Source organism: Mastacembelus armatus, chromosome 19 (assembly GCF_900324485.2).
Source record: "Mastacembelus armatus chromosome 19, fMasArm1.2, whole genome shotgun sequence".
NCBI lineage: Eukaryota > Metazoa > Chordata > Actinopteri > Synbranchiformes > Mastacembelidae > Mastacembelus > Mastacembelus armatus.
The window spans coordinates 11,694,399-11,722,287 of record NC_046651.1 but is presented as its reverse complement, the minus strand read 5'-3'; the positions used below and the strand labels follow the sequence as shown (position 1 = coordinate 11,722,287).

Below are 27,889 nucleotides of genomic sequence, written 5' to 3'. Positions count from 1 at the left end.
TGCTTTTTCCAATGTTATTTTAGTGTTTTTTTTTTTTTAACTGGGCTCATGGGAATCATTCCTTCAAATGATTGAATAGTTTATGAAAACATCCAAAGGGTAATATAAAAATCTTTTCATCTCAGATAAAAAAGAAAAAATGTTCAGATAGGAAGGTACTTAACTAGAAAATTGGCATGAAAGACAGAGATGCATTGGGTGGAATTGCATGTGTGGCTGTGTGCATACGTAGGTGCTTGCACATAGCACGTACTTTGCAATTCAGGTACGCTTTGCTTGCTTAAACTGTGGTCAGCTTTATCTTCAATTCAAATGAATTTGCTCCCCTCAGGCACTTGTCTCACCTCTTTCTGTCATTTCTTTTTCTCTTTTAATTTCATCTTGCTGGTCATTTTTCACACAGAATTTTCTACAGGCCTTAAAATGCCTGCCAAGGCAGAGCAGAAATCCAGGCAGGAGGAATGAGAAGATGAGCCAGCAGCTGGTAGTGAGAATCCCCTATATAAAAGTCCTGTTTGGAGTTCTTTGCAGGTGAATGTATAGTTTCCTATAGACATATAATGATTACAGGCTACACTGAGATCATGGCTCTTGGTGATTAAACTGTGAAACGGATAGAGTTGTCAAGAAAATAAGCGATCTGACATGTCGAGATTGCATTATTTAATTTAAAAGTGAAGTGTGAAATCATTTAAAAGTTCCTCAGGTCTGTTGACATTTTCATGGTAGTTACGAAACACAGACATCATTACTATGTTCCAGGTTCTTATGTCTTTGGACAGTACTATATCTTCCCAGTTACAAATGCCAAGTGACTTATTTGGCCAGTTGTAATGTGATATCTATTCTCAGTGACCTACACACCAAATATGCAGTGTTTTAGTGCTCAATGGGGTTTTAAAGCTTTGTCACTAAAAACAGTGCTGAAGAGATTGGGGAGAGTAAACTAAAACAGTAAAGCTGTTTGAAGGAAAACCAAAACAATAATTTGAAAGATTCTACGCAGCTTTTTAGAAGGGAACTGCAGAGTTAGGCGATGGTTCCCTGTTGGTTTCTTTCTGAGCAAACCCTTTCACAAACATAATTTATCTGAGCTGTTATTAATATAAAATATTGATCAATTCTGCTTTAAAAGTAAAAATTGCCTGAGTGTGAAAATTGTCCCTTTTAGTCTCATAATTCTTATTTTGTTTTTAAGTAAAATGTGCTTAGCTACTGCAACAAGAATATATAATGGTTCACCCTCTTACATCTTAATTGTATAGTACAGTCCTTTATAGTTGGATTTGCTTGTCCCAAAATGATTAAAGTAGGCAAAGGCAGAATAATCAACTGAAGGAAGGCGAAGAGAAATTCACTTATCAGATGACAAAATAGTAAGACACAGTCAAGGCAATTCAGGTGCAGGTGAAGCTCGCAGTGAGGTAGAGCTGTATATCATCAACATAACACTGAATGCCAAATGCTGTATGCTCAATCTTAAGTCTCCCTTTTTTGTGGTAATAATAAAGCTGGGCTGCCCAGGCAAACTGAAATATCGACTAGCAGTAGTAGTATTGTAGTAGTATATTGTGATTAAGAAGAAAAGCCTTTCATGTCTCAGACCTCTGGAAATCTTTTTCTTACAGTAGACCTGATGTCAGCTTAGTAACCAAGAGAAAAAACTCTTAAATTTTAAGCTAAAACCCTTTAATTAACATTTAGAAGGTTCTTTGTTCTATTACCACAAGTCACATTCCCTTCTCTCTGTACTCCTGGCTGGTTCCTCTTATGTGGTAACATACAGTAATGGCCTTTAGAACAGGCACCACAGGGGACCTTATTACTGAGTTTGAAACCAGCAGTCATTACAAACTATGTTCACTATTTAAAAGAAGCAATATGGTTTTTCTAAACCATCACTGCTTGAGTTTGGTTATTATGAACCCAGTGGTCTCCTTTGTTTTTGTTTTTTTTTCTTTGCCGGAATGCAAGAAATATTAATAGATTCGCTGGATGAAGTCTAGTTCATCAATCTCAAAAATATCTGATTTCCTTGTCCACAACAGAATTGCTCTCAGCAAGTCGGTAGCGTTAATCTTTCTGATAATCTTTTCCGCTCTGACAAGGTTCAGCATTGACAAATAGAAACAGGAAAGTCATGCTGATGAAGAATAGGCTATTGGTGACGTGAGCTGGAAGTAGACAGTGCCAGAAAGAGTGTTAATGATGAAACCTTACTCAGTACACAGCACTGCTTTTTATACTGGATCTGTGATAACACTGCTATGTTGTGTAATTAGGAACAATGTCAAAAACAGTTGTGGAAGAGAATATAAAACTCATCTGCCTGTCTTCTTCAGTGCTTCACTAGTATTTCTGATAGGGGAATATTTCTCATGAAGAGTATAATTAGACATTAAACCACAGGAGACAGTTAAAGCTTTTTGAGTGGTTTTCCACATATAACCTGGTTATATAAAAAATGTAGCATGATATTCAAGAACTGTAATGATAGTGAGTGATTAGATATTATTGAGCCTGACAACTTATCTTCTGACTCATCATGGCCATTCAGACGGGGAATTATTGAAAAGTTGAGTACCCAGTGGATTAATGTCTTCATCTAAAGATGGAAACAACACAAGAATATAAAGATTTTCCTACCAGCATGTTTGTGAGGTAGAGACCGTTCAGGGAACTGATGCATATAGCCTCGTTAAGTGGAGTCCTGAAGCAATTCATTAACGCTGAGTCAACTGACAGAAAATGCACTGGCAAAAATTTAATATTTTAATCAATCAAATATGTGATGATCAATTATGAAAATTATCTGCAGTTGGAGCCTTAAGCACAACCTGTCTCAAATGTGTGCGACAAAGGAAGAAGACTACACATAATTCTTGAATAATGTGATATATTTTAATTAAATATATAAAACACACATAAGTTATGCCTGTGGCCCTATCAGTAGTATATGTATCAATCACTGGAAGCTCAGCCTGAGTTGTTTCTTCCAGGATCCCAAGTTCCCAAATGTTGTCGTCCTGTGGGTGGGTGACTAGGGAGCACACATCACAAAACAAAGAATGATGATAGTTGACAGAACAGGGGAATAGAGTGAGATGGTCTTTTAGGTCTGATTTATAGATTTCTTGGCCAAGCCTGCTCAGGTGTCCACCTCTCTGACTTCTTGGAACAAAAGGAAAATAACAGCCAACTAGAGAAGACAAGATAGGGCTAACCCCTGAGGCTACAACAGAAGGCCTGTAAATGAGATGACAGTACAAGAAAAGTATCTATGGCCAAGCTTGAAAAAGAGTACAGTGCGTAACAAATATTCACTAAACCTTTCTGTTATCATTTGGCTTACAAAATTTTAGTACATTTATTAGATTTACATCACACCTATTTTCATATTGCCCCTGGTGTTACTTAAAAATGTGCAAATAATGTTTGCATTCTAACCCTACGGATATATTTGTTTGTTTGCCTCTTTTAGTCTCATTTGACAATAGCTCCTAGTGGAGGCAGGTTGGGGCAGCTGTTGACTGATTGGTCATTGCTATGGAAATGTGATGAATGACTCTAATTGATGCTTAGATGCAAATCACGTGGTTTCAGGCTATAGGCCTATAATGTTATCCACATCTCTCTAAGTTTTATCATGCTAGAATTTCATGAAAAATTGAGTCACAGTGTGGTTGTGTTCTTCCCATGCTTATTTTTATGCTTAAAGCTAAAGTTCCAAACTACATTCATACATGCTTGTTTGGACTCCAGCCCAGAATTACTGCCACTGTCTTTTGTGCCATTATCGTACATGCTAACAGTTTTTTAAATTCATACTTCTTACTACCATATATATTTATGCAACTATTTATATAACACACACAAACGCAATTGACAGCAAGGATGCACAACCATAACCCTTCAATCCTGCAGCTGTATCTGTGCAAGCATGGACTGTTTCCATAATGTTTTAAACATGTCCTATGCACTGAGAGGACTACCTCAGCCAGAAAAGACAGGGAGGACAACAGCTGTCAAAAAACAGGGAAAGTTAGAGTAAAATTGATTTTTGCTGTTCCTTTCATGTATATTCAGAAAAGCTTTATCTCTATATTGAATTATTTTAAGCTATGTTCACATTATATGCTGAAGTGACCCAGTTCAGATTTCCCCTTCCGTAACTCAGATCTTTTTCAATTTGAATCTGGACCACTCCTAGATGTGATCCTAGATATGCTACATAGCCAATCTATGCAACTGCTGTCAAAGGTCAGATCATCATCATTCAGTGTTGCCCAGGAAAAGTGGAAGAGGAAAATTTAATTTAAAGTTATGGGATGTTAATGGAGAGGTCTTGCAACAAGTCAATATTGTAACTAAGCTGCCTTTAATGAAATTGTGCAGTTTGATCATGCAAAGGTTGTTATTTGATACATACCTGCTCACATTTTAAATCTGCAAATGCCGTTTTAACTGGAGCTAGATGCATGTGACATGAATATGAGCTCTCAACACAAAAAGATCAGATCCAACGAAAAAATCGAAACCATGCATTATAGCCTGCAATGTGAACAAACCATGAGAATTAGACTGTGTTCATGCTAGCATTGGTATTACAAATACAATACTATACAGTTCATCTAAATCTCTTCACTAGGTGAGGAATACATTAAAGCTTTACACGTCTGGTCTGTGCATGTACAGAAATCATACTCAGCTGACTTTGATTTGGTTTTAATTTCCATATTTGAACATAAAGCTTATGCCTAAAGAAAATCCAGCCCATATTCATGCTGATGTAGTCAAGGCACTCTGCAGCTGTTCAATTAGCAATGTCAAGTCAGCGCACACAACCCCTCAAAGGAAAATAAAATTCAAGGTTGCAAATGTCGATCCATCACAAATTGAGCTGGCCTGGTGGTAGATGTAGAGAGATGATCTTAAAACTAAATGCATACTGATTTCCATAATAGTGAGTCAATGCGACACCAGGTAATTTACTGCCTGCCCCTCAGGTTAAATCAGATTAGGGGTACCAAAGTAAACATTACAATGACTGCGAAGAGGCTGCAATTAATCCGAGGCCTTTGTTTGATGTAACCTGTGTACAATACAAAGCATCAAAATTTCCTCATAAACGTGAGAGTTGCAAGTTCATCATCATGGTGTTTTGTGTCTTTCTCAGCACATGCAGACCCAGGAGTTCAAAACTCCTTCTCTCATTAGGATTAATGCAAAATAGATGGTCATTTGCTGCACAACTCGGAGTAGGAAAGGTTTGACATAAGAGAGGGCATAGAGATGTCAGTGACAGACTCAGCAGACATGACACTCGTAGATGGTGTTCATTGTTTACGCTAATGAATGTCAACTGCTTAAACTCTCCCATGGCTGACAAGATTCGTACAGTAATGTTTCATTCTCTTGATGAAGAAAATTTGCCTCAGATACTTTCCGAGATAGATCACCATTCCTGTGATTTGAGATCTTCCAGCACAACTTTACGAAGGAGAAAGACTGAAAGTTTTAAGTTATTAAAAAAAAAAAAACGAAAGAAAAGGGAAAATGAAGAGGCAATTGAGGTGCTTAGCTCACCTTTTATGTAATATAAGTTGACTCACCTCAAGCAAGGAATTCAAAATAGCATGAGGGGCGATGCAAATCTTTAAATATCTGGCAAAATGTTTCTCCTTTATATTTAAGATTTGATTTTTCATCATATTTCAAGGTATTTAACTCCAATTTGTGTCATGGAAAAATGTGATTGTCTGTGTGGAGCTGCAGCAGTAAGAGCACATTTCTCAGCAGTAAGGGTGAGCCAATTGTGCCAATGTAAATGGCTTTTTTCTGACTCCTGACAGGACTGCTGATCACACATGCCATTTACTTGGTTCTCAGCTCTACGTTAGCTGCTCATTAGATATTCTGTAGCACTGCTGAGGAGCAGCAGAAACCATACAGTAACTCTATCCTCATGAATTTATGGGAAGTCATTGCACATGGTTGCTTTTGATTGGCTGATCCAGAATAAACACTTGTTTTAACCCAACATTGATGACACATGCTCAAATAAAAATAAAAAAGGAAAATCTGAATTGTTCCTTAGCAGCTGGACTATCTAGTGATAGAAATTGCCAACAAGCTGCTAACCAGACTTTTAGATAAGACTGAGATCACTTTCTCAACAATTCAGCTTTCACCTTTTAAAGTGGAGTACCACACTCAGTTACACAATGTCACATAGATTCTATTAAAACTACTTGTATGTGTCAACTTGGATTTAACCGTTCGGTTGAGCTGAATTCTCTCGCACCTCTGTAACTGAGATGAAATTGGCAAGACTCCAAGGCCTATTTTGTAAATCAGCTGTCACATCAAGTATAAATAGAACAACACTGACTGACTGTAGCCCAAGTAATGTGCTTCTCACATAGAGATGCCTGCTGGTGGATGTTCTTTTTTTTCCATACTGTACTAATTCATCTTTACAACTGTTTTTGTTTAGCTCTTAATAGAATCTCATAGCTCTGTTGCTGAATTTACTCTCCAATACCGTGTTTACAGTATCGCAGTTGTTTCAAAGTCCAACTCCATATCTTCAGCCGTTGTAAACAGTGTTTAGCTCAGTGCATGGCCGTGCACCTAGATGTGTAGTTTAGTGAGGGCACCTCAAAGCTGCTCAAATTACCATGAAATTCTTCTCACCGTCCTGTCTGTGCTCGGTACTGTCGGTTTTGATTATATCTCATGAATGATATGCTGTTTGGCAGATGACAATACTATTAGACACTAAGTACCAACCATCATCGGAACGCATTTTGAATTGCATGCATATAATTCAAAATGAATTACCTCATATTGATGAGGCAATAGATACCTTCCCTGATGAATAAGCTTAAAGATTTACTGATTTGAATGTAACATTTAAATGTTTTACCTCTGTATAGTGTTTTTTTTTTTATCTGTTCCATGGAGGATATCTTGAACACTGGTTACTCAGACTCAATTTTGAATTTCAGTACTTCTTAGTTATTCAGACTTGGACTTAACCTAAATCCAGGAGCATGTATGAATCACAAAGACATGACGTACCACAATATAACTTTATTTAACAAATTCTGCTGCTGTGAAAATGTAGTAAACTGTCAATCATTGTGTTTGCTTGTATTGTTTTTTTTTGTTTTTTTTTTTTGTCCTGTGGAAAACAGAGCATTTCATTAGCCATGTTTTCATTAAATTTGTCCATCATAGAGCAGCATGGAGAAATCAAACCTGGAATCCATCAGAGTTGGGCTTGGCAGGATTTGATTGTTCATTAATTACATTTGTAATGAGTATTTCTGTGGAACATGATTATTACACTGGTGGGATAATGGCTGTTTATTTTATGGCAACAGAAAAATATCCATCCCAGTCCTTTTCTAATGTCATAGGGTTGCACATTTAATCTCGCTTTCAGGGTTTTGAAAATAAGTTTTCTTTCTCCTTGAAACAAGAGACCCAGGGAATATTTATTAGGCTCTTAATTGATTGCAAACTCACGGTCGGAGTCACATCTCAATCACGTCAGCTTTCCCTGCTCTCTCCGCTCTGTTCTCTTCCACCCTGGCTTATTGGTGCATACACTGGGTCATAACATGCATGGCTGTGGCTGGTTTGTAGATCATTAGACCAAGAAGATTTGAAATAAGTCCAGTGAGTTCACAAGGGCACTAATAAAATGAGGTGGTGTGCATGTGGGTTTCTTGGAGCAGGATAACAGTTGTCATACAGAAATTCAATAGAACTGATATAAATGGTGTGCATATCAGCCACTGAAATGCACACCATTTATATCTTACAAAAACCTTCTATTCTAGGTGCATTTTTGGAGATGTCGATTTTGCGATTAGCCAATGAAAAGTTATTCAGGCATCACGGAAGAGAGAAGGGAAAGAAGTTAAAGTAAAAGCAATGAAGAGGAGCAAAAGAAAAGGGGACATACTGAGATAATGGGGCAAAGAGAGACGTGGACGAGAAAGCGGAATTGAGATAAGAAATGAACAAGGACAAAGAAATAAAAGACGAGAGAGAGAAAGAGAGTGATAAACAATTATTTATTATGTTAGTCACAGGTCTCCACAACACCCAGCCCCAGACCTCTATTAGTGAACAGAGACAGTCTGGAACTTATCTAGCCTCCCTTATGTGATTCTTTTCCCTCTAAAACATGTATGTTCTTTATGTTAGTTGAGAACTTTTTACAGTGCTTTAATTATTCCATATTTATTAGATTAGTTATTCTGTTTATAGTTGTTATTTATAGTAGATTCTGTGTTTGGGAAGGCCTGAAGGTGTATGTAAATGCTGAAATTATGTATGTGTTAACTGTAATGTAGAATCATGATGACTTGATCTACATTTCTAATTAAATCCTTTGATTACTCTTTATTATGATTTATAGCTTCAGCTAATATATATAGTTTTTGGACTCTTTTTGTTTTTTGTTTTTTTTAGTTAGCGTTCCAGCACCATGCAAAATGAGCAAAACAACCAGTTTAGTACAATTTTAAAAGGTAGATTTGACATTTACATTAAGGTTTCAGGAAATTGAAATAGACTGCACATTTTGTCTAACTGAAACTGTTAAAACCTTTAAAGCCCTTAAGAGTTGGTCTCAAATCTTATATATTTCCCTGTAAAAATGAATATTCAAAACTAATAAAAAATCAACAACTAATCAATTAGTTAAACTTTGGACATTTGGGGGTCTTTAGTATTACAGTGCAGAATGTCATTAATCTTCATCAGGACTGTGTGGATGTGATTTGATTGACAGTGGCAGAACCACATAAGGAAACAATCCCACAACTGTCATCTGATTTTTATCAAAAAGTTGCCAAATCCTGATTGATGGATGGATGTGTGCAACACTATCTTTCTCCAACTGAGCTCTGCAAACTACAAACTGACAAGGTACAGAACTCTATTCTGTGCAGTTAAAAAAAAAAAACACCCTTTTCTTTCTTTTGTAGAAAACTGCATGTTATTATAATGCACCACTGTTCATAGTAAGATTTTTTTTTTCTTTAAGATTTGCTGCCAAGACCAAATAGTATCACACTTATCCATGAATTTGCCCATGATCACCATCACTTTTCTTTCTTTCTGTTAATGCACTCGTGCTGCAATAATCAGTGATAATGTCAAGTACATGCCTTAAAAGAAAGAGGTGTGAAGAAGGTACCCGGTCAACGAAGACATGAAATAATTAATAAATAAAAATTGGAAGTAGTTAAAGATGTTCAGTCATGCAGACAGTAAATGTCAGTGATTTAATAGAATTGTACAACTGTAACATATCAGGCTTTTTCACTTTCAGTGTGGGAAGGCAGACTGCTGATCTGCAGGTGTATTTTTCCAATAGAAAATAGGTGAAATTTGTCATAGTCTTTCACAGTTGTGTTGATGTCACAGTCGATAGAGTCAGTAAAGTCTTTATTTCCAGACCACCGGACCAGTGTCTCCCATGTCATGTTCTTATTCATTTAAGCGTAAAAAAAAAAAAGATTTTGTTTTTAGTTCAGGAATACAGACATGTTGGATTATTATTATTATTTTGGATGGCTGTGAATCATCCTCTAAATAGCAGAGTTCGTGTTTTCATCCCTGGCTTCTCTATTCCATGTTTTTATAGTGGAAGACACTAAACTCCCAGTTGCCCCTGGTGACCCTTCTATATATGTGTCTGTATGTGAGTGAATGGGGTGAATAGCTTTGAGCAAATGGCTTTGAGTGCACAGAAAAGTGCTATATAAGTCCATTTAGCATCGGTGTGTATTTATTGTGAGCTAACATGATGCTTAAAGGTTTAAAGTAGAGTTTCAATAATAAAATATAAATGGGTTATTAATCTCACTTTATATTGTGCAGTAGTTATCACTGGCAGCTGAGACTGGCTCCAGTGGATACTGGATGGATGGATGGATGATGAAGTTGTCAGTGTTAGAAAGCTTTCTTTCTTTATTAGTTAACATAATACTTTACAGTATCATGGGGTCATCAACATTTCCCAGCTTACAATGGGCACAACACTGAGATACATCATGCCCAAACATGAACAATTTACAATCTCCACCCTTCCTCAACCCTGTTTTGAAAATAGGAAAAATAATAAAACTAAGGCATAACCCTATTTACCTGCTGCAACCCAGTTTCATTAAAGTTTCCTTTCATCTGATCTAATCAAGGTGATTTGGCTCTCACATTATGGCTCTCTGCAGGGCACAAAATCTCTTGCACTGAAAGATTGCGTGCCTTGCTGTTACAGTGCAGCAGTGGTGTACACGGTGACAGAAGTGTCCCTCTCACAGGTCAGTGAACCAGCTCCAGGCGATTGAAGCGAGGCCAGTCAGTGATACACGCCAGCATGAGGTCTGCTGCAAAGTGGCAGAGCTGCTCGTGCTCTGCTGATGATGCGGACATGGCTCACCAGGAGACAGATCTATCAGCCAAGCTCCTCCCTGGCCCTGTTGAGGAAACCTGGGGCCAGTCTGGCAGTTCTGTGAAACAACAGAGATACAGATGTTAAAATTTTTAAGGCCCTGTGCTTATCCATGTTGTTCCTCACTAGAAATTACAGGTGGACGGGCTATAGAAAGCCAACTCAAATAACTGTAACAAACTAATATATATATATATATATATATATATATATAGAGAGAGATTTTTTTTTTTTTTTTTTTAATAAATTAACTTAAGAAAATAGACAGAAAATGAATTACATCTGTAGTTATGGCATATAATGGAAAAAATAGATCAAATCTATCAGAGGTAATATGTAAGAAGCAGCTTAACATGTTTTTAAAATACTGTATAAAAACTATGTACACAAAAATAATCCACTAGACATTTTGGATGAACAGATTTTCTCACAGATATATGAAACACTTATTGACCCCAAAGATTCATCAAAAATGGAAGTTTCAAGTTTTATTTGAACAGCTTGGAGCCAACTTTTACTTGATTTTATCTGCACTTCTGAATATAATGATACTTTGAATATTACAGTACACTCAGTTCACAATTGTCACCCAGTATTTAAACCAAGGCCACTGTCAGCCCCACTGTATTAAGTACAAGTAATTTTCATCTAAGGCATATCAAACACAGTCTGCCTCTTAGCCAATTTAGACTGAAAAGACTGTGTTCCTCTGCTGAACATTTGAGGCAAGGTCAGAAGCACTTAAAAACAATTTTCCACAAGAGGTTACTTTGGTCCAATGGATTGATTGTACTTAGAACAAAGCCTAAGAGTGGTCTAGAGCATATCTAATGTAGTCAGTAAGTCTAATAAAAATCATTCATGCATATTTACTTCTAGTTTCCATCTTTGCCAGATCAAATCAAATTCAGAGTATTGAAACACTGGCATTTTGCCCTTTTGTTAGAGCAAGGACAGCGTTTTCAACACAACACCTTCTTGCATACAAACAAAACCTTCAAGGGCTTTTTATATTTGTCAGATTTGCAACAATTCTCCACAGTGCCTGGAAGTATTGCAGTCAGGACTGGTGTTTCATTGGAAATGCATTACTTGTGCCACCTGTGGATTTATTTATATGCTTAAATGCCCCTATAACTGAATTTAGTGTATGTAGGGGGGAAAACAAAGGAAACAAGTAAAGAGAGTGTAGAAATGACAAGTTCAGCTCAACTTGTAGTGAAACATTTTCTGGAACAGAAACACATTTTGCAAGCAGAAAATAAATTCCCTGAAGTGAAGTGCCAGTCTGAGTTTACTGCTTTTGGAAAGAAAAGTTTTTTTTTTTTTTTGGATGGATGAACATTTCTCACATTATTAAAAGACTTTTGATTGGGATTCATGGGCATCATTTGATGCAGTACAGAATTTAACAGAGAAAGTTAATTGGTTTATTGGACACATTTAATTGGCTTCTGATCCAATGTATGTCAGACATACACAAGACTTAAAGAGAAATGTTTGTTACTCATTCACCACATTGGTTGTAGCATTTGGGATTTTTCACTGTAGTGTTAATAAATATGTGTAATCACATTGAACTTGTTTGTGTGCTTGTGTGAAAAGATCTGTACCTGGTAAACAATAATTATTATTGAAGAGAAATGTAAGAATTGTCTGATGCATTGTGTAATGTTGCCTGTTGTGCCAACAGAAACCATCAAGGTCAAACCTTCAGTTTCTTTGCAGTTTTGTGTCTGTTCAGCAGTTCTCACACATCGATTCCTTTGAGAAAAGAATGGTCATTAGTTTTTCAATTGCAAGAAATAATGAAAATCACAAGCCTCAAAACAATTCTGTATTCAAACAGTTCTTTTAAGTGCACTATTGAGTGTTATCAAAATGTAAGACCAAGGTAGCCCATGCATAGTAGCCTATTTACATCCTAAAATTTATCATAATTATCCTACTACACTGAAGGGGGGGAAAGGACAATCCAGCCACACTTTCCTCCCTCTATCCCCACAGTCTCTTCACCTCTGTTTTTTTTAACCCCAACATACCTGGAAGAAAACCTATGATTAATGTAGGCTCCACATATGTACAGCAGATTTCTCATACACAGCGTTCAGTCTATTAGACTTTCACACTGAACCACTGTTAGAGCAGTGTTATAGCTTAGACACAGAAATATGTCAGACATTTAAAAAGTATAATGCACTTTCAGAAAGCAGAACTGTACGTGTTTTTAATATGCATTTCAGAGTTTCATACAGAAATGTTCAAAATGAGCCGTCATAAATTTTCTGCTGCAGCCCTTGCTGCAGTGTTATAATAGGTTCCAGTGTTTGCTATTATCAGATACCACAAAGGAAAAACACCAGTTTCCTGACAGCGCAATGTTCATGAAATGGTCTTTGGACAAGCCCGATGACGTGTCTGTGAATGTTGCATAATAAAATCTAAAGATACACTCACAGGACAAACTAGTTTTGGTGTGAATCTCGGCTTCATTTAGTGCAACTGACAGCCCGGCCGGTCATTGAAGACCTAGCAGAGCTGAAGGAGGCTAAATTCATTGCACAAATTGTGAAACGCGGAAGAAAATATTGCTAAATCATAGCAGTTTAATTTAACACTCAGATAACTTTAGAACTCTCTAGATTTTCTGTTCTGCACCGCCTAACGTGTCATGAGTGGAGACGCTCCGAATGCGTAAACATACGCAGCACGTTCCTCGTTACGGACATGACGTCAACGCGCTGCAATTCAAACTTCAGGAAACGAAAGCGTCTGGTTAAGAAACGGTCTCACTGTCACAAACAGTTGCTCAGAGGGAACCTCGGTTCGTGTCGTGTGTGAGTGTTTTAATATTTAATATTCATCTGTTCCCGCAAAGTTTGGTTTAAACTATAGTCTTATCTCAAAGTGAACGACTGACCGTTTAGATAATGTGTTTCTAGGTAATGTTAGGGTCATTTATCTTGTGAACTAAAGGCAGGTGCAGGGAGTTTCCTGCTGAAACGTTAGTGACCTGTAAAGTTTTATTAGTAAATATAAAAAGCGAACTGTGATAATGCAGAGTATAAATACAGAAATGTATGTAAGTACATTTTTAAAAAGAAGGAAATGTGTATTCTCTGTTTTTCACTTTAACCTTTTATATCTTTTTTGATAGAATTTGTTTTATTTGTTTTTAGGTAGTTTTATTGTTTAAATTGAATTGCCTTATGGTCAGCACTTTGCTTAGCCTGGTTGTTTTTAAATGCCCACTATAAATAAAGTGGATTGGATTGGAAATTATTGTTATGGCACTTGTTTGTTCTTGTTTTGCATCAGTATGTTCCCTGTCAGGGACAAACACTGGCTCCAGCAGCTTCTGTATCCATCCTATTAGTACTGTATAAAATTCACTGTGCCCTTTGTTTGTCTGTCACTCTCTGGCAGATTGCTTTAGTCACCGCTTTGCAAAGACAATATAAAGTACATAAATGATATTTGGGCCTCAGTTCATTTCAGATTCTCCATCGAATATTGTAGTTTCTCAAAACACTTTGGTGTCAGAAGTATTGTTTTTTTTTTTCTTGGATGTTGGATCACACTGTGAAACTGCTCATCTCTGCAGACTTAGGTTACGGCCTGACCACCAACAGCGCAGCCATGACATCTAAAGGTGCCAAAGACACCATTGTCACCAAGTTGGGTTTCAAATCCAGCAGCTCTTCATCCAAGGCTGAGGCAGAGCTGGAGAAGGTCAGGAAGGAGAACGCTCACCTGAGGAAAAAGATCGATGAACTGGCCAAAAGACACATCAAACCGCCTGACTCTGATAAAAGCAAGCTGCTGGAGGTAAAGGAAGGGTTTGTTGTGTCAGTTACATTGAGCAGGTTCAGGGTAAACTTGAAGATTTTGTGCTCTCTTGACTCTCTTTTTGGCTGTTTTTATTTTTATTTTTTTTAAATATTAATGTGGTTTTGGGATCTTGTTTGTTTTAGAGGATTCTTTCCCTTGAGACGCTGCGAGAAAGGAACAATCAGCAGCTGCTGGTTAAAGAGCAGGAACTGGAAACTCTGAGGCAGCAGCTGTCAGCTAGAGGAGGAGAGGTATGCACATATAGCACCTCAGAAATATATAGTTAAAAATTTTATAAATATGTGCACCCCTGTGTAAACATGGACGCATACATAAACTTATTTGAACACACTGACGCAGTTTTCTGCTTAAGGTGACAAACTTAAAGCTGTGTCTTGTGTCATCTCAACTTGTGAAGATTTGTTGCACTCTTGGTATTTTTATTGGTGGCATATGTATTGCTGGCAGCAGACAACTGTCACAAGGGAGAAAAAAAAATCATACTAAAATTCCATTGAGGTGCCAAAAAAACAGTTGGGGGGGAAATAGCTTCTATCCCATTTTGACAGCAGCTCAGCTAAGTGAAGTTTAGACAGCCAGCAAAACCTGCATACTAAAACAAGGTGTGTGATGCTGTTCACTTAATAAACCAACTATCTTCCGCTGTAGTGGGTTTGGGTATGTATTAACGTTCATGAGTTGTTACTGTTTATGACACTACTGGTGAAATTGATGCTATCTGTTTGAAGATGTTGCTTATCCATGTGAAACCTATTTCCTTTGTTGCAGAATCGTTTTATAATTTAGGCTAGCGAGAGTGACATCAAGCTAAAACTTGGAGATTTGTGCTGCTAAATGGAATATTAGCTATTTGTGTACCCAGGGGTTGTGAAGGTGTGATGTGATTTAATCACACTTGCCTCTTCCTCATAAATGTTCATCAAAAAAAGTGCTAAGACCAAAGCTGCTCAGTGGGCAATGCCAGCAGATTGCCAGCCATGCAGTGTGGTATATGTAGATAATTGCTCAGATAGTCTTAGCAAGAAGTTCTTTGTAAACAAATGTTTAAAAAAAAAAAAATGTTTGCATGGTTTGTGAAGCTAAGTTGTTGTTTATTTCATATTGTGCGCTGCAGGTGGTAGCATCACTGCAGGGCCAGCTAGAGCAGCGGAGGAAGGAGGCAGAGCAGAGAGAAGTGTTGTTCCAGAATTTGTCACAAGAGACAGAGAACCTGAAAAACAAGCTGGCCACTGTTTCTACTCGGTGCCAGTCTCTAGAAACTCAGGTGGCGGTAAGTTGACAAATTTACAGCCTCTATGTCTGCCGAAATGTTCTCATTTCCTGGGAAGGTTGTCACTTCTTCCACAAAACCAATTGTTTTATTGGGAATCTGTGATTTTAAAAATGTGTCTGACTAACTGCATTTCCTGGGGACAGTGGTAATGGATTTCATGACACTGATAATTAGAGCCTATTCATTAAATTGTCAGGCCTGGCTATTGGTACACAAAAATGAGAAGAAATGGAAAAAATGTACATCATTAGAAATCCTAAGGCAAAAAGTTCCTTTTTTTGTCAGAAATCACTGACCAGAGTTGGTTTAGTGGTTTTATCCCTTCCACTTTAGATCAGTAGCTAGAACACCTAAGACATATATTGTGCTCATTTTAACATTTGTATTTTACATTTGATTTTTTTTTTTTACTGTCACTTATGAAAGGGAGCTTGTCATCATCTGGAGATGCAGATGATTAAATGCAGCACTTGCCCCTTTCTCCACTAGGTGGTATTATGTGACCTGATAGTTTTACTCAGCAGCTGGCACATATTCTCCCTGGAGCAGCCTTATAAACATGCTGTTTTCCATAGTACTCTGTCTTTCAGCTGCTGCTAATACCTGTATAATAACATTTACAGTTGTTTTGTGAAAGATATACATATATATATATTTTTTTTACATAATTAATCGCCGTCACCTAAATCATCAGTGTAAGAGCATTTGGTGAATCTATAGTACCCACTTAGTTCTTTTACACTTGCAGCCTTATTTCTTATCAAAAGGCAGCATACTGATACCTGGTCAGCCCTTTGATGCTTTGAGCACAGCAGGTCCTCCTTACACTCTCAGAGAACACTCATCAGGATTCTCCTTGGCTTCTGTGGCAAAATCACAAGTCAGGACTTGAGGTATCATGGACTTCCCTTTATGGACAAATAATTCTTTTGGGGCCCATAGTTAAACTCCATTCAGGGTAATTTCAAAGAAAAAAAAAAACAATCCATTTTAATATTCACTACCTTTTCCAGGAATTATCCCTCAGTATGACACCCATTATCACTCATGATTATAATGCTCAGTGCATTAAATGATTTTTGATCCCTCTGTAGTCGGATTGTTTAAGTCAAGGCCACACCAAAGGAATAGTGTGTGAAATAAGTGGGGAGTCTTACAATACAGAAACGGTTCACTGGAAATACCGTCTATGAATCTAAATGTTCTCTGCTTGTTTTTATAAATCCTTTTCAAGTCACCACTTTAAAGCTCAAGGTTGGACAGTATTAAAACGTATGTATGCAAATTGATAGGCATAAGATGGACATAGTCTTTTTGATGTCAGTCTTTAAGCTACCATTGCAAGTGGATTAGGATCTATGTGCTTTTATAGTAACTTTCAAGGAATGCTCTCCATTTCCCAAGCTTAGCTCCTTTTGCGTTACTAGAAATAATCGGACCCTCACTCAGCCCCCCCCCCTTCTGGGTTGACAAAAGCTACTAGTAGGTTTAGTTTATAGAACATGCATTTAAATACAGTCCACAATGCTTTTGTGGTTGTAGGGTTCACAGAGCCTTAGCACAGCCTGCTGTTGTGACAGTGCTATGAAGGGTTTGTTTGAGTTTGGACATGGTGTGAGATCAGACCTGTAGACCTCAGAAACAGAATTATGAGATGTCGGGCTGTCTTTTAAAGATGGATGTTAAGGAATTGGTCCTGCTATGCCCTATGTCATGTGGCCAAGTGTCTGGAAAAGTAGAGCTGATCAATTGCTCTAGTGTTGTTTTTTTTTTTTTTTTGTTTGTTTTTTGTTTTTTTGGATCATTAAAAATTAAGAACCTGAATATTTTAAACCAGCAGGCTCTCTGAGGGATTTTCTTTTTTTTTTTAAGCTTGTAGTAAACCAACTGCTTTTACTGTGTGTCGAGAGTTTTGCCAGAAAATTGACAGTAAACAGACATCAATAACAATAACATGAGCATGTACTACTTCAACAGGGCAGACTCCATTGTTTTCATTTTAAGCATCTTCAGTGGTCCTTGGATTGATGTCACAAGTCCCAAATTGTGTTGTGGAAAATTTGACTAGAAACCTTTGGTGCTCTCTGAAATTTTACTTGAACTGATATTATGACAGTTATGTTTAGAATAACTATATATGACAATTCAAGCAAAATTTGTCTATTTCATTTAGAAACCCATGTTACTGTTTTTCTTTTTTTTGCTTATGACTCTATACTCAAATGAAAACATATTTTTAGAAATGTTTCAAAATTTAATAAAAACAGCACAAATATGCAGAATCTCTTGGCAGCACCTACAGCTTTATCTTCTTGAAAGGGGACTGTTGGGTTCTTGGTCACCTCCCTGGCCAAGGCACTTCTTGGCTGGTTACTCAGTTCAGCTCTTAAATGTGTGTGTGTGTGTGTGTGTGTGTGTGTGTGATTTTTATTTATTTATTATTTCTTTCTATCAGCAGAACGGTCAGGTGCCTTCCGCAGACTTGGCATTGGTACAAGCTCAACTGAGAGATGTGAGTCCAATCAATGCTGTGCGTTTCTGTGTGCCTGTTTTTAAGGATTTTCTCACTATTGAGAATGTTTTTCTTCTATGCGTTTTGTAACTGGAATATCATCCTTGAGCCATATATTTGAAGCATTTGATTGCATTGCACTTCATTTAGGGCCAAGGGAATAAAATAATACTCTGAATCTTAAGTCCATCATTCAACAGAATATCTAGTACCCATTTAAATATAAGTATTATGCACCGAGGCCTCACTAAGTATTACTAAATTGGAGAGAACAAAACATTTAGATTATTTTGTATGAGTTACACTGGTATTTTTTTCCCCCTTTCTGCACTTAATTCTTTTCCTGTTATCTGCAGCAACAAAACCATACAGGAACATGTTTGAATTGAACACAAATACTAAATACATAGAATACAATATGTCAATGTAAAGGTTATGTGTCTCACCACCAGGCCCTTGAGAAAAACCAGCAGTGGCTGGCGTATGACCAGCAGAGAGAGGTCTACGTTCAGTCCGTTGTTGCCCGCACACTGGAGCTGGAGCAGCAGCTGGCCCAGCCAAAGCAGCAGCAAACCAAACATGAGGCCGCCGCAGATGGTGAGAAATGGCGGACGTGAATTAGTCACTTCTAACATCTTCATGTTAGTTAATGCATGCTTATGAGTACATGGAATGTTAAAATAACGCTAATTAAAATAAAATATTAATCTTACACTTAAAATGTGACACCTCTGTTGTCTAACCCCACACTCTTAATACATTCAGTATGAAATGTGAAAATTGGCTAGTGCGAGTAAATTATGCAGCTTGAGGCAAAAATTAGTTTTTTGCACCAGCATTAAAAAGGTGATAGTAGTGATGACATAGCAGTATGGTGTGCAGTGGTTAGCACTGTCAGCTCACCACAAGGAAGTTTTAAATCCCATTTCAACCTAGGTCCTTTCTGTGTGGAGGTAGCATGTTCTCCCCGTGTCTGTGTGGGTTTTCTCCAGGTACTCCGTTTTCCTCCCGCAGTCAAAAGACATGCAGTTTTTTTGGTTAGGTTAACTGGGGACACTAAATTGCTAGCAAAAACCAGCATCATTGAGGACTGGGAATTGACAGCTAAATGAAAAATCTTATTATAAATCTCACATAAACAGTAATGCTTGTTGTCACAAATTGTGCATTTTGATTTGCAGTCAAAGCCTTAAATTAGCTTCTAAATTTACTTACCAATGGCTTTTATCTTAGCTCCTGCCAACACTCCAGCTCCAGAAAAGGAAGCTCAGCTGAAGAGCCAACATGACCAATTGCTAATGGGGATGCAGAAAGAGCTGGAGAGCCAAAAAGATGAGGTCACCAGAACACAACAGGAGCTCAAAGTACAAATGGAACAGGTAAATGCTGCTTAATTTAAATACCTTTAAACCATTTGGACTTTTGTTTGTTTTAAAGGTGTAAGTATTCTTGCTACTAATTTACTAATTTGTTCTAGCAGACTTCTTTTTGTGACTTGTGTTGTTCATCTTACTGAGAAATCTTGCAGCCTCCTTATTAAATGTACAGGTTCAGTGATATTCGGCCCCTTCACAACACAGCTCTACTTGCCATTGCACTAAACCAATTAATATCCACATTTACTAGATTCTAACATCTTTATAACTGATCTGTCGAACTGTGTTGGAGGAATGAGCAGACAAAATTATACTCCTCTGAAACTTGTGTTTTCCTGTGACTCTGTAGACCTTGAAAGCTCAGGCTGAGCTGAAGGCTCAGAAGGAGCAGTTTGCCAGGCTCCAGGAGGAGACTTCGGTGCTGCAGAGGAGGTATCAGGACAAGTGCAGTGAGCTTTCATCATTTCTGATGAAGTACGAAGAGAAGAGCAAGGAGGTGGAGGAGACCAAGATGCAGCTGCAGGCAGAGCGACTCAGCAACAGGTCAAAGTCTGGTCTTGTAGAAATCAAATAGATCAATCCTCGCTAAATTTATTTTCCACATCTCATGCCAAATAATGATGAATTGTTTTACCTGCCTTGAATGCTAGGGTGATGGAAATGGTATAAAAACAGAAAAACCCTTTATGAATTCAATCCAACAAAACCAACTGTCAATAGGTTTTAATAGGTATTTCTTCAGTCCTATATAAGTAAACTAGGATAAGATTCTTTGTAATATTTATGTGGATTGTACAAACATTGCATCCAGACATGCAGTGTGTGAGGAGAGAAAGGGGTCATCTGAGCGTGCAGACAGGATGAAAGTGGAACTGGAGAATATGGGCATCAAATTGGAGGAGGAGAGGAAGAGATCTGCTGAACTTCTACTGCAGGTAATGTCCCCCAGGCAGAACTGAGCATATTTATTTAAAACCACAAGCCAGATTTTGACTAGAATAGATTTTCATATAGCATCACATTTAATTGAGAATTTGGCCTCCACAGGTGAATATGCTGCAGAAATCTCTTCTGAGCCAAAATGAAGAACGGAGGAGAGTTGCAGCACTGGAGCAACAGGTAACATTTTGCATGCGCACTGGAAAAAGTGTTCCAGCAGTTACAGTGCACACAAGCAAGTCTGTATCAAATAGTGGAGAACTTTAATACAAACTAGAAGCATTGAAAACAAACATTCAGTATATCAAAACAAAGTGACATTTACTGATTTTGTATTAGTGCATTCTTTATAAATTAAAAAATATTTGCTAATTAGACATTTTGAATGTTCATTGGCTAATTATAATGGGAAGATCCCTTAGTGCAGCCTTGTTATGCTGCTGTTATTGAGTGCATAGTTATGAGTGAAATCCATTGTGATCCCACTAGTACAATTTGGCTCTCTCCTTCCCATATTTTCCGCTTCTGCTAAGATCCAACTCTCTGCCAAGGACTTTGAGAATGAAAAGATTGATCGTCAGAACATGCAGCAGCAGTTACATAAGGTACTGAAAGAGCTTCGTAAGGCCCGTGAGCAGATTGCTAACCTGGAGTCAGCTGTAAGTGTTACTGGACAGCACAACCACATGTCCAACCTTATTCTTTAAGAAATACAATATGGAAATTTACAACATATGGAAATGTTTTGTGTTTCAGAAACAACCGAATGCCCGTTTCTCAGAGCCCAACTCCTACAATAAGTTTGAGTTTGAGCGTCTTACTATTAATGACCCTCCAGGCCTTACATCCCCATCAAAAGCCGCCAATCTTCTGGATGAAAGTTTCTTGGAGTGCCCAAAGTGTCACACCCCCTATCCCACCAGCCGCCACAGGGAGCTCCTGGCACACATTGATTACTGCTTCGCCTAAGTTAACAGACAGTCTAGATCAGTGGTTCCCAGCCTGGACCTCCCCTCAGCCAAGAGGGTAGCAAGCTGGAAGAAACAATTTATGCTACATGCAAAAACAATCACTATTTAGTTAACCGAGCCTTAGAGAGGTGCCATCTGTGACAGTGGGTAACAAGTAGACATTGCTCCTTTTTTATGGTTCCCATTAAGGAAATGTGTAACCTCTGCAGTGCATTTTAAACTCCTGTCTGAGGAAAAAGGAAAACTTGAAAGCCCTGAACAGGCAGTTCAATTGCGCTTCATTTTTTAAAACACTGTTTCTCCAAACACGGCACTCAACCAAGACAACTATAGAAGGCTACTGACACTCCAGTGTTTTGTTGTAATGTTTACACAGATAATTACATCGCAAAGTTGTTGAATCCACATACAAGGTTGAAATTTTAAAATATTACTGCTACTGCTGTCATATCATCACTGGATACAACCTAGTTACATGGTCAATATTAATTATACGGAAATGTCCCAATCATGATAATGTGTTCAGTAAATATTTTGTGTCCAAATCACTGTAAAATCTGTTCATGCTAAATTAGTATGGCAGTTTTAAAAACTGCGTCATTCACCAGTTTACACGTCCATGGCTTGTATGCACTCCAGTTTTCTTTGCCCTTCATATGCCATGAACTCAAAGATTGATCTGATCATTTATTTTAAAGAACTACCGCCTTAGTTTGTTTCTGGGGTCTTTGTGAGTATTGCATCAAATAATTTATTTGGGGTTTTATAGGAGGGGAGCTACTGAGTTTTTAGACATATATTTTCTTTCAGTAAGTATTTTATGATTTTTGTGTGTATTTGTATAAAGGTGTACATACATACCTGCCTAACATGTTCCATTCATAAAGCAGCTGTCAGCAGACTGTTGCTCCACTCCTAGTTTCAGTAAATAATTGTTTTTGTGGGTCATTTTTCTCAGCATGTGTAATGTTGATATGTACATAACTTGTAGAAAGAGGAATTAGTCAAAGCAACAATGTTCATTTGCCATTTTAACAATATTAAAGTGAGGCACAAAATAATAGGGAGTGAGCCATAATTGTGGGCAAAATATCACTATTATGCCCTTGGAAGTTGTGTTTCTGTTTATAATGTGTAACCACAACTGAGATTGTTCCCTAAATTTAACAAGACCTTAATCAGGGAACCTAATTGGTCACATGGTGCCATGCATTGCTGTATTGATTTTTGAGTGAAGCTAACTTCCATTTCCACCTTGACTTTTCAAGCTTGCTGCCCTGTAAGGCTGGAATGAGATTGCACGAGTTAATTCCTTGTACTGAACTATTTAAGGTAGGGGATTAGAAAAGGTCCTCTTGCTAGGGGAAAACGGGTTAAGGTTCCTTTATTCTTACTGCCTTGGCAATGTGACAACATTGACTTAAGACAGTGACTGCTACATAGCAGTCTTTCAGAGTTGTTTATATTTAGGCCATGGAATTTTTAAAAGAATGTAATTAGTGCTTTGTCCATTTTGTTTATTTTAATTCATTAGTTTTACTCTGATCATGTGCGCCAAAGTTTTTTTTCATGCATTGTACCATACAAACACGTGCAATAAAGATATGAATCTCCTTTTATTGCAACAGTACTCTACTCGTTTACACATTATGCAAATTAGAACAAAAAATGAAGGTCTGTTTTTATACCAGTTTAAATGTATAATTTTCATAGCACTGGTTGTTATTGTGATTCATGGTAGAAAATTATTGCTGAAATGAAGTTGATGTTGAGCTTGGTGTTCTTTGTGCTATTCACTCAACTATAATATTAAAATACTAGGCGTAATTATCAGTCATTTTTGCTTAATCTACGAAGTAACAACATAGAAAACCTTTTTAAATCTCTTTGGTGCTCATTATTTTCTGTGCCGCAATCAGCTATGAAAATAATGAGTGTGCCACCACAGTATCAGCTCAAAGTCTGTGCTTACACACAGTGGTGATTTGAGCTAAATGCTAATGCGAGAATAACATGCTGTTTTTTTTTTTTGTTTTTTTTTTGTTTTTTTAAAGAAGGTATGCCTGTATGTCTTTTTTTATGTGAAGATGGTGTAAAAACAGAAAAACCCTTGAATGCTATCTAGCAAAACTGTTAATAGGTTTTAATTGGTACTTCTTCAGTATTATAATTAAACCAGGATAAGATTCTTTGTAATATTTATGTGGATTGTACAAACATTGCATCCAGACATGCAGTGTGTGAGGAGAGAAAGGGGTCATCTGAGCGTGCAGACAGGATGAAAGTGGAACTGGAGAATATGGGCATCAGATTGGAGGAGGAGAGGAAGAGATCTGCTGAACTTCTACTGCAGGTAATGTCCCCCAGGCAGAACTGAGCATATTTATTTAAAACCACAAGCCAGATTTTGACTAGAATAGATTTTCATATAGCATCACATTTAATTGAGAATTTGGCCTCCACAGGTGAATATGCTGCAGAAATCTCTTCTGAGCCAAAATGAAGAACGGAGGAGAGTTGCAGCACTGGAGCAACAGGTAACATTTTGCATGCGCACTGGAAAAAGTGTTCCAGCAGTTACAGTGCACACAAGCAAGTCTGTATCAAATAGTGGAGAACTTTAATACAAACTAGAAGCATTGAAAACAAACATTCAGTATATCAAAACAAAGTGACATTTACTGAGCTGGATGGAAATGTCATAAGTTTTGCAAGTATTCAGAAGTAAATAAAGGCTAAAGTAAAGAACTTTATAGTTTTGACCAGATGATGGCACTAGATAAAACATTAACCTGAAGCAGACATGAATATGTTTATCAAATTTTATGCCAATCATTAGTTTTTGAGATGTGTCACTCATTACCACAATTGTCAACCTCATGGTGACGCTAGAGATCACAGAAGCTGTTCCGATCTGTATAAAAATTTCCTGCCACTCAATTTAGCAGATACTGCTATTTCACTATTTAAGTGAATACTTAGTCATGCTGATTGTGCCAGATGAAAGCTCGGGTGCATTCTGCGTATACTTGGATTTTGATGACTGCAAAGCCAGCAACATGAATTCATTATTTGCAGTCCAGGAGTACAGATAAATATTTGAAGGCAATCAAAAATTGAGTGAGCCAACACAGTTTGAATGTTTTATTTCAAAAACTGGGTCAAGAAGTACACATCATACCATCAAGAAATAACCAAACTGCTATGCCCATATAGTACATGACTTAATATGTATGTATATGTGCTTGTTAAAAACTACATTTGTGCTACAAGATACTATCTTCTTCAGTGAAAAAAAGGAAAAACCACTGATATGAGAACCTGTTTTTCAGCAAACATGTTGGTTGCACTCCAGAGCTGCAGTACTGCTGGGGTTCAGCTTCACTTAAAATAGATTTTCACAGCTGATTGTCAGTTCGTCTGAAAAGTCCAAATGTTGTTTTTCAGTGACCTGAATGTAATTTCCTTACTGGAACCTGAAAGTGAGATCCATGAGAAAGGCAGGCACTAAAATCTCAAAACAAAAAAAAATAAAGTTCCTATACATGCAACAGGTGTTGACAATAATGTCTAAAGGTTTTTAGTCTCTTTTACTAACGGGGAAATTTAGGACTCAACAGCATCAAGACTCATCTTTCTTTATTTACAGTAAAGTCGTGTAGATGACAGTTAGCCATTTTTATTTTATTTCAGGAACAATGTTAAGATATACACAATATAGAAAGAAGAGAAGAGAATCCTAGTGGGATTCAGTCCAAGACCCTCAGAGGCCCACGCAGTCCCAGAGATGGGTGCTTCAAAAAATCTGTCACTGGGTGTTTACAATTTCACCATTCTGGCAAAAGCCTGAGGTGGAAAAAAAAAGTCAATCAGGATACGTAATGATCGTGAGGACTTGCACAACTTAGTTTAGTTAATCATTCACTTGTTCTTTCATCTTATTGAATGCCACCGATTCAAAAAAGGCACCGATCAATAAGTCATTTCAAAAACAGCTGAGAGCTTAGTTTAACTCAACTCACCTGTGTGTGAAACACGTCTGTACTTGCCGAGCAGGCAGAGCTCAGCCTTCTTTTGGGTGACAATGGGCTGGTCCTCTGGCCTCAGACCACTTGGATGGCGAGAGAATATTATGGAGTAGCTGTCTAAGCAAGTGCCATCAGTGTCTACTAGTCTGCAGGAGTAGTGGATCGCATAGTTGTCGTAGTCAGTGTCAATAACCCAGTGCTCATCATCTGAGAACAGGGAGGGAGTGGCAGAAGTAAGATTTTTGCGAAATGATCCTTTTACAATAGACACGTTGGGTCTTGTGTATTTCACAAGCACTTTATGTCTCAAAATGGCTTTGATATATGAATATGTTAGGCTTTTTGTTTTGTCTTGTTTTTGGTAATTGGGGTAAAACGTCCCTTTACATTAAAACATTAGTACTGGCCTTAAACAATGGTGTACATAATTATCTGTAAGGTAAAAGCTGTTAAAAGCTTTACTAAGCACTGGTATTAGAGTAATATTTTAGAGATTGCATGCCATGCTTTAAACTGTTAACTGTTCAGCCTCAAAGTATTATGACTGTACATTAGCCTTAACTATGACCCTCGGCCTAATAATCATTTGGGTTGATTGATTTTCGTGGTTTAGGGTCATAGAAAATAGTGTTGCTGTTAATGATTAATTTAAATAAACAGCTGACTAAAGGACATCATTCCCTTTTTTGATGCAATATCAGTGACTACCAAGTGAGTGCCAAAAGTCTGAGCTGATAAGGTGCTATGTCAGACTTTAGTTTGCCTGGAATTCACTGACAAGTCCCAAAATCAACTAATTCAAGTCGTGAATTTTCAAGTTGGGTGTCATGATGTGCAGGTGTAAATGTTCCATAACGTACTTCCGGACTGCAAGTAGGCTGCGGCTCCCCAGTATTTCATCTTGAACTTGGCAGGTTCTGGGGTGTCCTCAAAGGTGGCAAGCATGTTGGCACATAGTTCCCAATTGCTGGAGTTCGAGGAGAGAGAGCACATTGCAAAAGGGAATGAACAAGAGGAAGCTTAGAACATGTACAAATTCACAGTTCAAGTAAAGGAAAGCTGAGATTTCACAGTGATGAACAGAACTCACTTGAGAATGATGACTCTGCCCTCAGCAGTGGCGATCATTTGGTTATCAGTATCAATCTTATACGTAGCCACAATGTTGTCAAGTAAGAACAAACCCTCTGGGTCCTTCTTTCCTACAGCATACCATGTCCCTGCATACTATGAGCAAGAAATCCACATGTAAGTCCACACCTCAGTGCTTTTTTTTTTTTTTTTTTTTTTAATTTCAAATTGAGGCAGAACATATTCTAGATCAAAGCAGCAATACAGGTATTTCTTTGACACACTAAATCTGTGTAGCAGATTTTAAATACACATTTCTAACCCAAAAAGTTGTGAAGATAATACTAAAAGAGCCATATGTAAGTAAAATCTTTTTATATTTCCAACTCACCCTTAATTTGTCAAAGTTCTCCATGACCTTAATGTTGGCCACCTGGCAGTCCTGTGCCCAGGACAAAGCCAAGAGACAGAGGGCTACAACGTACCGCAGCATTCTACCTCAACGGATGAGAAAACAGGAAGAGAGCAGGAAAGTGGTTTGGACAGATAGTTGCAGAGAAAGGGATGCATAAAAGGGGATACAACAGAAAGCACAGACACATTTGTCAGCCCTATGCCAGATTAGTTCCATTTAAGTAGTCGAGTCAGGTGGAGAAAAATAAAATTTAAATTTGAAATTTAAAAAAAAAAAAAAAAGACACAAGCCCATTGTCAGTACATACCTTATTCTCCAAAAGCTGTAAGCAGCTCACACAGATCTTGTTTTCAGTTGTCCTTATATACAGTTGGCTGCTATTGCACAATGCTTTCTGTAGACTCGAACCTCCCCTGTTCTTCCCATAGCTAGCTTGCAGACTATTGGACAAACATCTACATAAACAACAAACCCCAGTCCTATTGATTTGCTCTGCAGATTTACCACCCCTCAGTCAAACCCCCTTCACCCCCACCACCACTCTGCAAAAAATCTGTTTGCCTGTCAGAACTGCTGAGGTTTTCTTGATCTTATAAAGCAACCTCTAGCAAAGCCAAGAGGAGAATCTGGAGAAAGCTATACAATCAGTGTGTAGATACAAACACACCTCAACATTGGTACATAGACAAAATAGAAGATAGTGAGTTGAACATTTTTACATTCATGCTGACTGTTGTTTCCTTACAGTCTGTGCACACTAAGCTGTAAATCCAAGTAGAATGTTTTCCATTCCACTTGGACTGAACCCCCTTTTTTATGTGGAAAAATTGGATTGGATTATATTCCATTTTCAGCCTGTCCTACTTTCTTATTCACCATAAAAATAAATAAATACTGCAGTAAGTAAGGCATCAATGTCGGTGCATTTGTAACTCCCAGCATTGTGTTTGTGTAAGGACAAAATGGTCAAGTTCATTC

General features: G+C 37.7%; 2 protein-coding genes and 1 long non-coding RNA gene across 5 annotated transcripts; 1 reads left to right on the top strand and 2 right to left on the bottom strand.

Annotated features, from left to right (window-relative positions):
- Positions 1-9,724: 9,724 nt before the first annotated feature.
- Positions 9,725-13,156, bottom strand: LOC113135459 (uncharacterized). The gene is made up of 3 exons (XR_003296177.2): positions 12,932-13,156; positions 12,186-12,238; positions 9,725-10,532 (listed from the first exon to the last, which is right to left on the bottom strand). It is a non-coding gene; the product is annotated as an uncharacterized LOC113135459 (long non-coding RNA).
- A 14-nt stretch (positions 13,157-13,170) lies between these two features.
- On the top strand, positions 13,171-23,011 carry cep55l (centrosomal protein 55 like). Of its 3 annotated transcripts, none has more exons than XM_026315504.2 (12): positions 13,171-13,311; positions 14,079-14,302; positions 14,449-14,556; positions 15,441-15,596; positions 18,058-18,111; positions 18,564-18,708; positions 19,345-19,490; positions 19,837-20,030; positions 20,299-20,422; positions 20,535-20,606; positions 20,960-21,085; positions 21,183-23,011. In XM_026315504.2, exons 2-12 carry the CDS (start codon positions 14,114-14,116, stop codon positions 21,393-21,395), a joined length of 1,527 nt encoding a protein of 508 aa, XP_026171289.1. In that variant the 5' UTR covers positions 13,171-13,311; positions 14,079-14,113; the 3' UTR covers positions 21,396-23,011. The 3 variants fall into 3 exon arrangements, with proteins under 3 accessions (XP_026171289.1, XP_026171288.1, XP_026171290.1); XM_026315503.2 differs by having other exon boundaries at positions 18,055-18,111; XM_026315505.2 differs by lacking the exon at positions 15,441-15,596 and having other exon boundaries at positions 18,055-18,111.
- A 2,007-nt stretch (positions 23,012-25,018) lies between these two features.
- Positions 25,019-27,276, bottom strand: rbp4 (retinol binding protein 4, plasma). The gene is made up of 6 exons (XM_026315517.1): positions 27,219-27,276; positions 26,888-26,990; positions 26,516-26,652; positions 26,286-26,392; positions 25,420-25,632; positions 25,019-25,243 (listed from the first exon to the last, which is right to left on the bottom strand). The coding sequence occupies exons 2-6, from the start codon at positions 26,987-26,989 to the stop codon at positions 25,206-25,208; spliced, it is 597 nt and encodes a 198-aa protein (XP_026171302.1). The 5' UTR covers position 26,990; positions 27,219-27,276; the 3' UTR covers positions 25,019-25,205.
- Positions 27,277-27,889: the final 613 nt, after the last annotated feature.

Coding starts and splice junctions, on each gene's coding strand:
- cep55l (XM_026315503.2), top strand. CDS start 14,114: ATGACATCTAAAGGTGCCAAAGACACCATTGTCACCAAGTTGGGTTTC. Junction 19,491..19,836: donor TCAAAGTACAAATGGAACAG/GTAAATGCTGCT, acceptor GTGACTCTGTAG/ACCTTGAAAGCTCAGGCTGA. Junction 20,031..20,298: donor GCAGAGCGACTCAGCAACAG/GTCAAAGTCTGG, acceptor CATTGCATCCAG/ACATGCAGTGTGTGAGGAGA.
- rbp4 (XM_026315517.1), bottom strand. CDS start 26,989: ATGCTGCGGTACGTTGTAGCCCTCTGTCTCTTGGCTTTGTCCTGGGCA. Junction 26,653..26,887: donor AGAACTTTGACAAATTAAGG/GTGAGTTGGAAA, acceptor TCTTGCTCATAG/TATGCAGGGACATGGTATGC. Junction 25,244..25,419: donor CAGACGTGTTTCACACACAG/GTGAGTTGAGTT, acceptor TTTCCACCTCAG/GCTTTTGCCAGAATGGTGAA.